At 52.5% G+C, this 13,667-nt stretch overlaps 1 protein-coding gene across 1 annotated transcript; it reads left to right on the plus strand.

Moving 5' to 3' along the window:
• The first annotated feature begins 56 nt into the window (after positions 1 to 56).
• NLE1 (notchless homolog 1) lies at positions 57 to 7,917 on the plus strand. The gene is made up of 13 exons (XM_082493244.1): positions 57 to 68; positions 418 to 561; positions 637 to 854; positions 949 to 1,028; positions 1,330 to 1,406; positions 2,796 to 2,893; positions 4,368 to 4,560; positions 4,998 to 5,133; positions 5,509 to 5,555; positions 5,705 to 5,907; positions 6,869 to 7,028; positions 7,119 to 7,189; positions 7,686 to 7,917. The coding sequence occupies exons 1-13, from the start codon at positions 60 to 62 to the stop codon at positions 7,696 to 7,698; spliced, it is 1,449 nt and encodes a 482-aa protein (XP_082349370.1). The 5' UTR covers positions 57 to 59; the 3' UTR covers positions 7,699 to 7,917.
• The last annotated feature ends 5,750 nt before the right edge of the window (positions 7,918 to 13,667 follow it).

Raw genomic sequence — 13,667 nt, forward strand, 5'->3', positions numbered from 1 at the left:
CGCACAGCGCCCGCCGCCACCGAGGGGCCGCTTCCGGCGCACGTGGGCCGCGCGGGCACATGGCCGCGGTGAGTGGGGATGGGGCTGCGGGGGGCAGAGCGGGGGCACCGGGACCGTCGAGGGTGGATGGAGGGGAGCGGGGCCGGCGCCGCACGTAGACGCTGGTGGGGTGGGGGTGCTGGGACGTTCCGGGGCCTCCTGCCCCCGCCCCGGCGTTCCCCTGTGGGGCTCCTGCCCTCATCCCGCGTGGGGACCCGGTGGGGTGTTTCTCCCTCCCACGGGGTCCACGCCGCGTTCCTCTGCAGCAGCTCCTTCCCCCCAGGGGGGTATCGTTGCCCGGGGCGGGGGGGGGGGAGCTGTGGGGCTGTCCCCAACGTCCCCGGTGGGGTCCCCGCCCCTGAGCCCGCTGTCCCGCAGACCATGTCGCCGGACGAGGACGTGCAGCGGCTCCTAATCCAGTTCCGGGACGAAGCGGGGGAGTCCTTGGGCTCCCCCTTCGACGTGCCGGTCACCATCACCCCGGACAAGCTGCAGCTGGTCTGCAACGCGCTCCTGCAGAAGGTGAGAACCCCCCCGGGCTCCCCCAGCACCTCCTGAGCCCACCCCTCGCTACCTCTCCTGCTCTTTCTCCTCCAGGATGAGCCGGTGCCTCTGGCCTTCTTTGTCCACGATGCCGAGATTGTGGCGTCGCTGGAGAAGACCCTGGCGGGGCAGAGCGTGGAGACGGAGAAGGTCCTGGACATCATCTACCAGCCGCAGGCGGTGTTCAGGGTGCGGGCGGTGACCCGCTGCACCAGCTCCCTGGAGGGGCACACTGAGGCCGTCATCTCCGTGGCCTTCAGCCCTACGGGAAAGTACGAGGGTCTGGCTGTGGGTGGGGGGCTCAGGGTGAGGCAGCGGCTGCTGTCGTCCCCTCCGTGCTGAGCCGGGCTCTTCTTCCTCGCCCAGGTACCTGGCAAGCGGCTCTGGGGACACCACCGTCCGCTTCTGGGACCTCAGCACAGAGACGCCACAGTTCACAGCCAAAGGTGGGTTTAGGGGTGTCCTGGGAGGGCAGGTCCCGACCCCCCTCCCCCAGGAACCCCCTGCCTGCTATGGGGGACAAACAGAGCAGAGCCTAGTCGCTGCCTGAGCCATATCAGCTGGGACTGTGGCTCTGGGAGGGAGTAGCTCTCTTTCACTAATGAAGTGGAGGAAGAGGGTCTGGCCTGGAGGAACACAGAGGGTGTCCCCTACTTCCAGTCCTGCCTCGGAGTGGCTGTGTGCTGGGACACCGGAGACAGACAGTCATAGCTCTCCGCTCATGCTCATTCGTGCTCTCTCTGCCAGGTCACCGGCACTGGGTGCTCAGCATCGCCTGGTCACCCGATGGCAAGAAGCTGGCTTCGGGCTGCAAGAACAGCCAGGTACGTGTTGGCTCCCGGGTCCCTCTGCATGGGGCCAAGTGCCCCAACAGCCGCACCAAGGATGTTTGTGGGAGCGTGGACCCCCTCTGCAGCCCTGTTTTGAACAAAATGAAACCTGATAAAGGGGCTTTGGGCGTTAGAGGCAAAGACTTGTTTTTTCTGAGGTGTGAGGGGTGTATCCAGTTGTTCTGAGCAGGATTGCCGTTCCCCAGAGGAGCTCTGCATGTGGATGCATCGCAGAAGTCGCAAGTGGCATCTGTGAACTCTGTGCCAGGCAGAGCTCCGGCTTTGTCACCTTTGTAGACCTCTCGCTGCTGAGCTGTGCTGTCTTGTGGCAGACGCTTTTCCCTCCACACAGGAAAGAGTCCGGGTTTTGAATGTGATCCTTGGCAGACGGCTCCATCACAAGGGAGGTGTCTGGAGCAAGAAAGGGTATCGCCCGGCCAAGCCAGGGCTGCTGTTTGCATGACCCTGACGTGCAGCAGCAGCCTGTTTCGCAGTGCTCCTGCTCAGACGCAGCCATATTCCCTCGTGCAGGAATGCGAAGGAGGCCCTGCCCCAGCTGTGGGGCACAATGCACGTGCTTAAGGTGTGCACAGAAACGCCTGGGGAAGCGGCAGCACTCGTGGGCAGTTGAAAGTGAGTCAGTAAGTTGCTGAGCCGCAGAGGGGCAGTTGCTTGATCTGACCTTCAAGCAGTTTGGGAGTAACGAGAGCGGCCACAGAACTGCCGAGCGCTGCTGCCCCGTGCTTAGTTTCTGAGTGGCCACTCTGTCGAGCTGCTTTGGTACCAGCCCCAGGGACACAGGCCAGGCCAGGGTGGCTCTGCCCTGGTTTGGTGCCGTTCTGGCTTTAATCTAACCCAGGGAGCTGCTTGTCCTCTGTTTCCCTGTTTCTCCCAGGTTTTTAAGTAGCAGATGACTAATGCCTTGGCTCTTTAGATGAACATTTATGTAGAGAGTGAAAAAACAAGAGAAAACCAGCATGTGTCCCACCCACAGAAACGGATAATAAGTAGCATTTAGCGCGCTCTGGCTTTCATCGCGCTCTGCAAACATTCACTAACTCTCTGGCACAGGACGTCAAAGGCTGAGGCTGGCGTTTCGGGGACCTGGATTGGTTTTGAGTTGAGGCAGATATTTTTGTAGCAGCAGCGTTTTAGGCAGAGAGGAGGGCGATCAGGTCTCATGCTTTGAGATGTCAGCTGATTGCTGCAGGGATCTGGAAAGGCATCCAGCCCTCCTGCCCCCCTCCCATTCTGCTCTCTGCTTCTGCCAATGTAAACGCGACCCCAAGGACACCTATCCTTTCTAACCGGAGCCCGAGAGTCCCTGGGATTCACATGATGCATGTGGCCTGACGCGACCCTCTTGCTTTCTCTCTTGGACAGATATTTCTTTGGGACCCAGCCACTGGCAACCAGATCGGCCGGGTGCTCTCTGGCCACTCCAAATGGATCACATGTCTGTGCTGGGAGCCGCTCCACATGTAAGTGAAGGGCCATCCCAGCCCTTCCCCTTTACTCGTATGGAAAAGAGCAGCCTGACCTGAAGGGCACTGCTCCTGTTTGCCTTTCTCCTGTTACGGTGTGCAGAGGGCGTGCGTGCAGGAGAACGGCCCTCAAGGTGGACTGGGAGAAATGCATCTAGCCCAGGCACTGCTCACAGTCCCTGAGAGGGTGCTGGGGAAGTCACTGCCAGGCAGTGCCTCTTTTTCCCTGTATATAAGACATACCTGCCCATGGAAAGCAATGTTTTCATGATGCTGGACAAACATTTGATATTCTTCTCCCCAGTATGCTGAGCTGGGAGCAGGAAAGCCTCCCCATGCGGTGCCTGAGCTCAGGCTCTGCAGAGCACTCCCTTTCTGCTCTCCTGCATCCCGGCTGCCTCTGTCGTCCTGTTTTATTTATCGTGAGGACTGATTAATGGTGCCAACCCCCTTATCTCTTCGATCAGCTAAAGATCTGTCAGGGAGAGATGGGTGGAGGAGGACAGTTGTAGCCAATAATTCAAGACGTTATAGAAATAAATAAATAAAAAGAAAAAAGGGTCCTTCAGAGCAGAGCCCTGCAAATTGAATTTTCCAGTAGGAAACTCCAGCTATTTGCAAACAACTAACTGGATTAGCAAAAACTGATTATAAAGGAGGATGAGGGAATGGCGAGGAGGGAGATGACCCTGCCAGGGCTCCACTTCTCTGCCTCCAGCCAGCTGCGCTCCCAGCTCAGTTTCTGCACAACAGGGGAGGCTGTGCTCTTCCTCACCGCTGCTGGTGCCAGGGACCACTTTCTTTGGTGTTAAAACAGTGTTAAGTGATAAAGATGTTGTGCAAAGGACAGAGGGCTGTGGCTCCCCTGTCCTTGCTGAGTTATGGCCAACCGCTTCCAGATGTGTGAAATTTTCCCCCCTCGAGCCATGTGGACAGGGGTTGCTGCTTTCAGCCCTGACAGCACAGTGGCACTCTGTCCACAAGCCAGCATGTTTCCTGCCGGAGTCAAAGCACGGCATAGGCAGGGGAGCATTTGACGCGTTCCCATTGCTGCTGGTGTGTGCTGCCTGCATAAGGCAGACCGATCCCCCTGCCCAGGGCTGTCTCCAGCCAGCGCCCAGGGAAGGTACCAGTTTGTGGTCCCCTCGTTAGCCAGTGGGTTGAAGCTGCCTCCTGTGAAAACAAGGTCGTTGCCAAGGTCTCAGGTGCCAGGTTTACCCTGGATTGATGCTGTTAGTGTGCAGCCCTGTAGTCGGTTTTGGAGGGAAGCATCTATCTGCTTCTCCCTGGCCCTGTGGGATCTTGTTCTCTATAGGTTAGCGCTCAGCCCCTGCCCGGCCTCTCTGATCTTAAGCCTAAAGAGGAAGTTGTCTTTTATTGACTTCTGGGTCCTTGAATCCTCCGGTGCTGGTGGGAGAAGAGCTTGGTGGAGGAACTCTGTGCAAACGTATTTGATCTTTTTTTTTCCCAGAAACCCAGAGTGCCGCTACCTGGCAAGTGCCTCCAAGGATGGCAGCATCCGCATCTGGGACACGCTGATGGGCAGGTGTGACAAAATCCTCACAAGCCACACGCAGTCAGTGACATGTGTGAAGTGGGGGGGCGACGGCTTGCTCTACTCCTCCTCGCAGGACAGGACCATCAAAGTGTGGAGGACCCAGGATGTAAGTCACACGGGCAGCTCTGGGGCTGCTGGTGGAGGGGGCTGGACACGCTGTGTTGTGGCTTTGTCTGCTCTTCCTGGCACAGCTTGTGCCCTGGAAAATGGAGGTGCTGTATCCTCTTGACCTGTCAGCCTGTTGCTTGACATCGTTTGGAAGGGATAGATGTTGTGCAATGTTTTCATCCCTAAAATGTACAGTGGGGCTAAAAGCTGGAAACAGCTGTTGAGTGACCTGTTCTGGGGGGAGTTCCTCGCAAGGTCCTGTGAGAAACTGGTCCCTGAAGCTCAACAGTGGTTGTTTCTTCCCTGTTAAGCCTGGCTGCAGCCCTGCTTGCCTCTTGGGCAAGAGGGCTTGGAAAGTTAGGGTTGGTCCCTGCAGCGCAGTGGGTCTGGCTCTGTCCTGCCCATCGCTCTCTAAGCGGGTGGTTTTGTTTCCAGGGGGTCCTCTGCCGCACCTTGCAGGGCCACGCTCACTGGGTGAACACCATGGCCCTTAGCACCGACTATGTTCTCCGCACTGGTGCCTTCGAACCTGCTGAAGCCACCATCAACCCACAGGACGTGAGCGGCTCCTGTAAGTGCAGCACCCGTGTTGTAGGCTGGAGGAGGCAGTGGGGAGGATAGTGAGGAGATGTGGTGTCTCTTCTTAATGCTGCCATGAGCCAAAGGAATCCTGAGAACTGGAAGCAGGTCCTGTGCTGGTGTGAGTCATGCTGGCAGCCATGATCTTCCTTGTTGAGCAGTCTGAGGGATGGGAAGGCTACTCTATTTTCAAGGACTTTTGCTCCAAATGCTGTGCTTGGCAAAGAGAAGGTGGCTGAGCAGTCACAAATGCATCTGCTTGTTCCATGGAGCCAGGATTGGAATTGGTATCGCAGGGTTATAAAGTTTCCTTTCACGTAAGGATTGTAAATCTCTCATTCTTCCCGTCTCCCTTTCCCTCTTTCAGTGGCAGAACTGAAGGACAAGGCACAGCAGAGGTATGACCAAGTCAGGGTAAGTTTTGTCCATACTGTCACTTCTAATGCTATTACTGGTGGAAGCAGTAAATGTGGAAAGTTGGCTCTCGACCCCAACACTGGTGTGCTTCTGAGCTCTCCACACCCGGCTTGTACAAGACTTGGGCTCTTTCATCCCTTTCTCAGGGTCAGGAACCAGAAAGGCTCGTCTCTGGCTCAGATGATTTCACGCTGTTTCTTTGGAGACCAGCAGAAGATAAGAAGCCGCTAGAGAGAATGACGGGCCACCAAGCATTGATTAACCAAGTGCTCTTCTCGCCAGACACCCGGCTAATAGCTAGCGCTTCCTTTGACAAGTCCATAAAGCTCTGGGATGGTAGGACCGGAAAGTGAGTTGGTTTGTTCTGTCACAGAGTTGGTGCTTGTATGGTGTCTGCGTGTAATGCACAGGTTACGCAGAGATGGGCCCAATGTCATTGTCAGCAACTCCCCGGTGTGTTCAGCATCTCTGTAGCCTGAACTCATGCAAAGTAATTCTGCTGCCTCTGTCTGTCTCTGCCCTTGGGATGTCCCTTGTCCGGCTCTACTTGTGTTATGGGGTCTGTGCTTGGCTGGGTGTGTGCAACCCTGTTGTCACCCAGCCACAGCACTGCCTGGCACCCGCACGGCACATGCTGCCTGCTGCAGGGTCGGTTCTCCGGGGCAGGCACAGCCATGGTGGGATGGGATGTTCCACTCAGCTGCCCTCCTGAAGACATGTGCGTTGCACGTTGTAGACTGACCCAGTTTAAACGGTTCCTGTGCCAGAGAACAGCTTGTTCTGGACGATGCAAATTCTTGTAGTTACAAATGGTGCTGTTGGTGTTTGAATGCTCCTGTAGTCCAGCTTTTAACCTTCTGCTAGAGTGTTGGTGAGTTTGCTGAGGCAGCGGTCCTTCCCTTGTTTTGCCTTTGTACTGATGAGCTTGGGTTCATGTCAGTAGTTTTAACAGTCCTTCTAAATCTAGGCTGCTCAGCCAGAGAGAAGGAGGACACGTCTGTATGGTGTGGCTATAGTGTTGCCTGCTGGATAAGGGTTTCTTGGCAGAGGAGTTGAGATGAAGAGCTCTCTGTCCTCTAGAAGGCCCTGAGCCCATCTGGGAGGATTTTTTAGACAGACTGAACCACCTATGGATGCTGTATAGCAATTGACTGCCTTGGGTGTGCTGGCTTGGGGCGTGCTGGGCATCCCGTGACCGTGCTTGCTTGCTCACAGGTGGAGAAGAAACATGGAGGCTGGGCAAGGGCAGGTTTGGAACAAACCTAGCTGCCTGCTCCTCTAACAGCTTCTTTGTGCCTCCTTCACACCAGGTACCTGACATCGCTGAGAGGGCACGTCTCAGCTGTGTATCAGATTGCCTGGTCAGCTGACAGCCGCTTGCTGGTGAGCGGGAGCAGTGACAGCACACTGAAGGTCTGGGATGCCAAGATGAAGAAACTGGCCATCGATCTCCCTGGCCATGCAGATGAGGTGAGGTGTCTCGTCGAGCCGAGGTGTTGGAGAGAAGCAGCAATGACTCCTCCTCCCAGCAGTGATAACTGTGTCTTTCCCTCGTACTAGGTGTATGCAACAGATTGGAGCCCGGACGGACAGAGGGTAGCGAGTGGAGGGAAGGATAAGTGTTTGCGGATGTGAGTAACCTGTTGTCTGTCCAGAGAGAATGTTGCAGCTATCCCATGTGTCCTTCAGAGCTACATTCTCCTTGCAGAGACCTACACAGTTAGGGTGTGATCTCTCCTTGCAGAGAGCACAGCGCTGGGCCAAATTCCAGCCTGGAGACCTGACCTCCCTCAGGGCAGGAACTGCTGCTGTCCCCTGGGAGATGACTAGAAAGCAGAGTCCCTCCAACTGAGCAGTCAGTGGTGAAATTTGACTCAGACGTTTTGGCTCCTGGAGAGGGGAAGGAACAGTTGCACCAGTCGGTCAGACCCTTCCTTTCTCACCTTCCCCTGTCTCCCAGTTATGCAGACAGACAAATTCCTGTGAGCTGGTTGCCATTTGACTACGGCTGATAAAGGAACCCGGCCCCAGGCCCCTGCTGTGCTGCTCTCCTGCGGTACCTGCTGGGGGCCTTGTTACAGTGCTGGTGCCGGACCACAGGGATGCAGCAGCTCTTTCTGTTTGCAGATGGCGTCGATAGGAGCAGCGACACGAAGCCGCCGGTCTCGTCCGGGGCTGGCCTGCCCTTGGCACAGTCTGCCTGGGAGAATCTGCGAGGTGATAGACAATGGAGACTGACCCGAGCACGACTCCCCCTTCCTGTTGGCTGCTTTCCCTCATGGACTCTTTCCTTATATTTATTTAAGGAAATTTTAATTCTAGTTCTTACTAAGAGCTGTGCTTTGCAGGATGATTTCCTCTGAACATTAGAGGAGGGATATCTCATCTGCCTCCATCGCAACTGGCTTTTCATTGAAATTCCAGCCTTACAGTAGCCTGCCCTCTTGAAAGGGGCAAGGGAGGGGTGGGGGACAGCTCATGCCCTTTCTTGCTGTGAAGAATCCTGCAGGGAAGAGGCTTTTAGTGGGAACAGAAAGGGTTGTCCTTGTGTGACCTTCAGAGAGGGAGGGAGGAAGGGGAAAATTCAGCACATCATTACATTGCAGAATTGTGCTCGGCTGCATGCCTGGGACAAAGATCTGCTGAGAATAAGGTCTCGGGGCTTCTCGTTATTCCAGTAAGGTTTTGCCTTTCCATTCAGCCCATTTCCCTGTGGGCTGTGCTGAGCATTATCTGTTAGTGATCCTCCGCACCCACAGCAGATAACTCATTCACTCATCCGTTCAGGGTGCAACAGGCATGGAATTCAAATGACTGCTAGAGCTGTGCTGAGTTTTCAGGTCTCAATGGCTTTTGGAAATGAGGAAATGAGGCACTTTTGCTTCTGGACAGGCGGGAGAGTGCCCGTTTCCCATCCACTGCCTGCTCGGGGGCAAGGAAGGAAAGGGTGGGGAAGGGGAAGAACAGAGCAGGCATTTTGGGTGGTGTTTGTCCCTTGCCCTGGATACGTGCTGAGAGCAGGGCTGGGACTGTCACAGTACATGGCAAAGCTTCCATTGCACAGAGCTGGCTCCTTCTGAAATTTCTCAAGTCCATTTACTTGCCCAGTGGGTGAGGGGGATTCACACTGTCAGTTATATATTTGTAAGCTTGCTTATGAGCCTTTTTGTAAGTCAATTCAGGCTTCCAACAATCACAAGGCAAACAGACCTGGATTTAGTGTTTATTTCCAGGATGCTTATAAAACAGTGAAAATCAAGATGTGATTCATAAGAAATAGAGATTATATTGTCTGATTTAGTTGCAGCAAGCTAGCATGAAGGCTAAAACATTCTCTGTAGCCCTCATACTGCAGTGATTGCTACAATTCAGAATAGGAGTTTGGGTGTCAGATGCTTCTCAGCTGCAGAAGATGCATTTTAGGAGTTTATTCCTGCTGGCAGGATTGCTGTGGAGAACTGAGGGGATGGTGCAGTAATGGCCATCTGCTTGTCTGCAGGTGTTCAGGTGAGCAAAAGACAGGAACAAAGAGTTAAATCTTTAATATGAGTGAGAAGAAATTTTAGTTCCTGTTGTTAGTATCTCTTTCTGCCAGCCAAGTCAGCAGGCTCTATCTTTATGGGATCTTTTGGGAAGAACTCAATATCCTCCTATACCTGCTCTTTATTAACATGCTTCCTCCGGCTGGTTCTTGCTGTCGGTGAAGGCCACGTTGCATCCATCTGCATAAACAAAACCTTTCGTAATTCGCTAAGGTAAATGTTGTGGGACAGGGTGATTTAAAACTGTAGCTGATAATTCTGCCTCCCCAGACTGCTGTGCCCTTGGGAAGGAGAAGAGTACATGTGCAGCTGACGGATCTCTGGTAACAGCCGAGAAGCCTGCCGGTTTTGCAAGTTTTTTTGGGCTGCCTGTGCTATAGGAAACAATCCATCCTTGGGAGTTCAGCTCGGTGTTCCTGCGTTTAACTTGCTGAAAGCAGCAACTTCTGCAGCTCCTGGTAGTACGTGGCTCTTTCTGAGGGAAGAAGCATCATTCTCTGCTTCCTCTCCCAAATACTGAATTGGGTCACTGTGCTCTGTTAATCCATGGTGCGTTTTGTGTTAGAAGTAGGGATGTATCAGAGCCGGTGGAAGTGATTCTGCCTGGAGGAACTGGCTTGGCCATGCACGTGTGTACGTGTACCTAAAGGCCACTTCTTTGTCCACTGATTTCCAAACTAAAGCAACCGCTGCACCCTCTAGCCGTGCTCTTACCTAGGCTAGTTCTTGCCATCCCTTCAGACTGCTTCTGTGATACTAGGCACCAAACGGAGCTCAGAGGGTTGTGGTTAGTGGTACAGAGTCTAGTTGGAGGTTTGTAACAAGTGGTGTACCCTCAGGGTTCAGTACTGGGTCTAGTCCTGTTCAATTTATTCATCAATGACCTGGATGAGGGGACAGAGTGTTCCATCAGCAAGTTTGCTGATGACACAAAACTGGGAGGGGTGGCTGACACACCGGAAGGCTGTGCTGCCATTCAGCGTGACCTGGACAGGCTGGAGAGTTGGGCAGAGAGAAACCTTATGAAATTCAAGAAAAGCAAGTGTAGGGTACTGCATCTGGGGAGGAATAACCCCCTGCATCAGTACAGGTTAGGGGCTGACCTGCTGGAAAGCAGCTCTGTGGAAAGGGACCTGGGAGCCCTGGTGGACAACAGGATGACCATGAGCCAGCAATGTGCCCTTGTGGCCAAGAAGGCCAATGGCATCCTGGGGTGCATCAAGAAGAGTGTGGCCAGCAGGTCGAGGGAGGTCATCCTCCCCCTCTACTCTGCCCTGGTGAGGCCACATCTGGAGTACTGTGTCCAGTTCTGGGTTCCCTGGTTCAAGAAGAACAGGGAACTGCTAGAGAGGGTACAGCAAAGGGCTATGAAGATGATTTGGGGACTGGAACATCTTTCTTATGAGTAGAGGCTGAGGGACTTGGGTCTTTTTAGTTTGTAGAAGAGAAGACTGAGGGGGGATCTTATCAATGCTTATAAATACTTAAAGGGAGGGTGCCAGGGGGATGGGAACAGTCTTTTTTCGGTGGTGCCCAGTGATAGTACTAAGATAGCACAAAATTGAACATAGAAAGTTCCATCTAAACATGAGGAGGAACTTCTTTACTTTTAGGGTGGCAGAGCACTGGAACAGGCTGCCCAGAGAGAGGTGGGGGAGTCTCCCAGTCTGGAGACATTCAAAACTCGCCTGGACTCCATCCTGTGCAACCTGCTGTAGGTGACCCTGCTCTGCCAGGGGCGGTGGACTAGATGATCTCCAGAGGTCCCTTCCAACTCCCACCATTCTGTGATTAAAACCCACCTTCCTAATGCTGGAGCAGAGAGCTTTTCCAAAGCAAAGTGAGACCTCTTGAAGAAAGAGAGGGCCTTGTAACTAAGTTTACACCAAAATAAGCTATCTTGGCCCTAACCTTTATGTGACCTGGTAGCAGGTAGATTTTGAACCACACTACGTGATGGGTTTGCACATAGACCAAATTGTATTTTCCTATCTAAGCAGTTGCTACTATTTTTATCAATCATATGGTACCAGTCTTCATGCATACTAAGTGCTGGTCCCGTTCCAGCTGTATTCCTAAGCAATCCTGTAACACTCCTCCCAGTTTTGAATGCGGCGTTTCCCGGGCCTCGTTCTGCAGTCTTCTGCCTGCTCTCGTGCGCTGGGGAAGAGCCACTGCCCTTCGCTTCGGGGCTGGCTCCTTTTTGGCAGGAGGTGAAACAAGCATGCAAGCTCCTTCGCCCACTGGCAATGGTGATGTGAGCTTTAATTAGCTAACTTTTAGAATTGCAGTTGCAGATTTGGGTTGATGGTATCAATAGGGAAGACATTACTTTTTGTTAAAGGATAAATCTAGAAGGTAGGCTGGAGCTTTCTGATTGCTTTTCTGGGAACCGCATCGCTAACCTTAGGAAAAAAACAAAACAAAACACTGAAACACCTGAACTTTTCTAATGCTGTGTGTTAGGAATCTCAGTATTTGCTCCTGTGTTTCAATCCAGTTTCTCCCAAATTACTCAAATGTATCACACAGGTATGCCTACCACAAAGGCATTATTTTTCACTGGTAATATAAGAATAACTTTAAGCATATCCAGAAACTGTCCCAAGAGCCCTCTGACACTTTCTCCTTTCAAAGCTGTGATGGTTCAGCTGATGACACCATTAATTTTGTTACAAATCCCCAATGGGAGGACAGTGACGATAAGGACTGGGAAGCATGCCAGTCCTCCAAGAAAGGGTTACCGGTCTCATAAATTCCCGGGTATGATGGAGGGAGAGAAGAAAATGGTAAGAAAGCCTAGAGTGAAGTAGATTGTTGGATAGCACTGAGATGAGCAGAATGGTGCCAGACTCCTGCCTTTGGGGGTTGATTTAGAGATGTGAGGCCTTAGCATCCTTATGAAAACTGTTCTTGGGGCTGTGTGTTCTGCTTATCCACGTGAGAGGGCTGGCCAGGTGGCCTACACGTTGTGTCCCTGGGTCTTGGATCCTTGGAGCCACACATTCGTGTTCTGCACAACTCGGCTGATCTCTTGATCATTTTCCCAGATCAGTAATTTAACTTCCATGTGCATGTGTATAGCTTGGGGAGAGATACAAGAAAAATCTTCCAATGAACAGGAAGGAAATAATGTTCCTTCATTGTTTTGCATGAACATTAGGAAACCCAGGCACTGTTCGGGTGATGTTTCTACCTCAGAAAGGGCTGCATTTTGGTGGTATGGCAGAAATGAGCTTATTGTGAGGACCATTAGCGCTTTTGAGAATAAAAGGTGTTATGGAAACTCAGAACAGTGATGTCTGTATTCTGGGGAGCTGCTACCAGATGAAATCATACTTCTGTGTACTCAGACAATCAACCTGGAAGGTGCTAATTCCTTCTTAGATCTGCTGCCTTTGTGATCATGAGTCCTGGCTCACATCTGAGGGACTAATTTGGCTGAATCAATGTAGTGCAGCTGGGAGAGAGTCAGAAATCCATCTCCAGTGCTGTTATTCTGTGTTTTCTTCACTCTGACCCTGTAAATCAGTGGTCCTCGCTGAGCTGTAGGTCACTGGTGGTCTCTGTCAGTGGACTGCAGCTCTTGCACAGTATGAAGTTAAAAATGAACAAACTCAGGACACAGTGCTCTGTGCTTTTGAAGGATCGGTGTGGTCAGTTAGACATGGTGCTGGTGCCCGCTGCCCGGCCATGCTTTTTGAGCGCACTGAGTATTTTATTGTCCTGTTGCGTGGCTTGTCAGAGCAGAGCAGCGCGTCCCTCCAAGTGCTGCAGGGCTGCCGCTGCCTGCCAGACCTAAATGGCGAATATCTGTGTGTATTCCTTGGGCAAGGGAGGAGCAGCACGAGCCCCATGGGGTTACCCTGCATCGCTCTCCCAACATCTCTAGTAATGAGGCTCCCTTTGGGAAAGGCGGGTGTATTCAGTCCGCTCTGTCTCTGACCTCTTTCAGCAGCAATATCAAGCAAACGTGCTGTTTGTAAATAGGTTTATTGTAGTCCACTGGTGCTGGAAATACTGACACCTAGAAGCTCTCCCAGACGCTAATCAAGGACCCAGCTCAAATGAGTGACCTGCATGTAAATCCTGCAGCCCTTCGTCAAGTGATTTTTCAGACCTCAGCCCTTCTATTCCCGTTCGAATCCCAGTGCAACGGCAGCATGTTTAGTTATTCTGGTCAAACCTCCCTGCCGCTCCTGGCTGTTTTGTCCTTGCTGTGCTGAAACAAACCTGCTCCAGGGCTCCAGCCCCATTATGGGGACAAAAGGACATCAGACATGCTGTGAAATGTGTCTCGTTTTTGGAGTGTAATGCAGAATGGGTGGCTTAGAAATTCCTGAAGTGTCTGTCTCTGTTCAAAAGGCATCTTTCCGGATTTTTTTTTTTAGCTTATCTAAAATGCAGCTTGTGACATTGACTTTGGGGTGAGGGTACACGCTGATGCTGAGAGGATTAATACTGAATGTGAGAATCAGTGGATGGCAATAAACAGCCAATTCTCAGGGAAATTATTTTCTGAATCAGAATATTTAACACGTTGAGACTTGTAGGCTTTTTCCTGGTT

The sequence above is a fragment of the Vanellus vanellus genome (genome assembly GCF_965231255.1).
Source record: "Vanellus vanellus genome assembly, chromosome: 19".
Classification (NCBI taxonomy): domain Eukaryota; kingdom Metazoa; phylum Chordata; class Aves; order Charadriiformes; family Charadriidae; genus Vanellus; species Vanellus vanellus.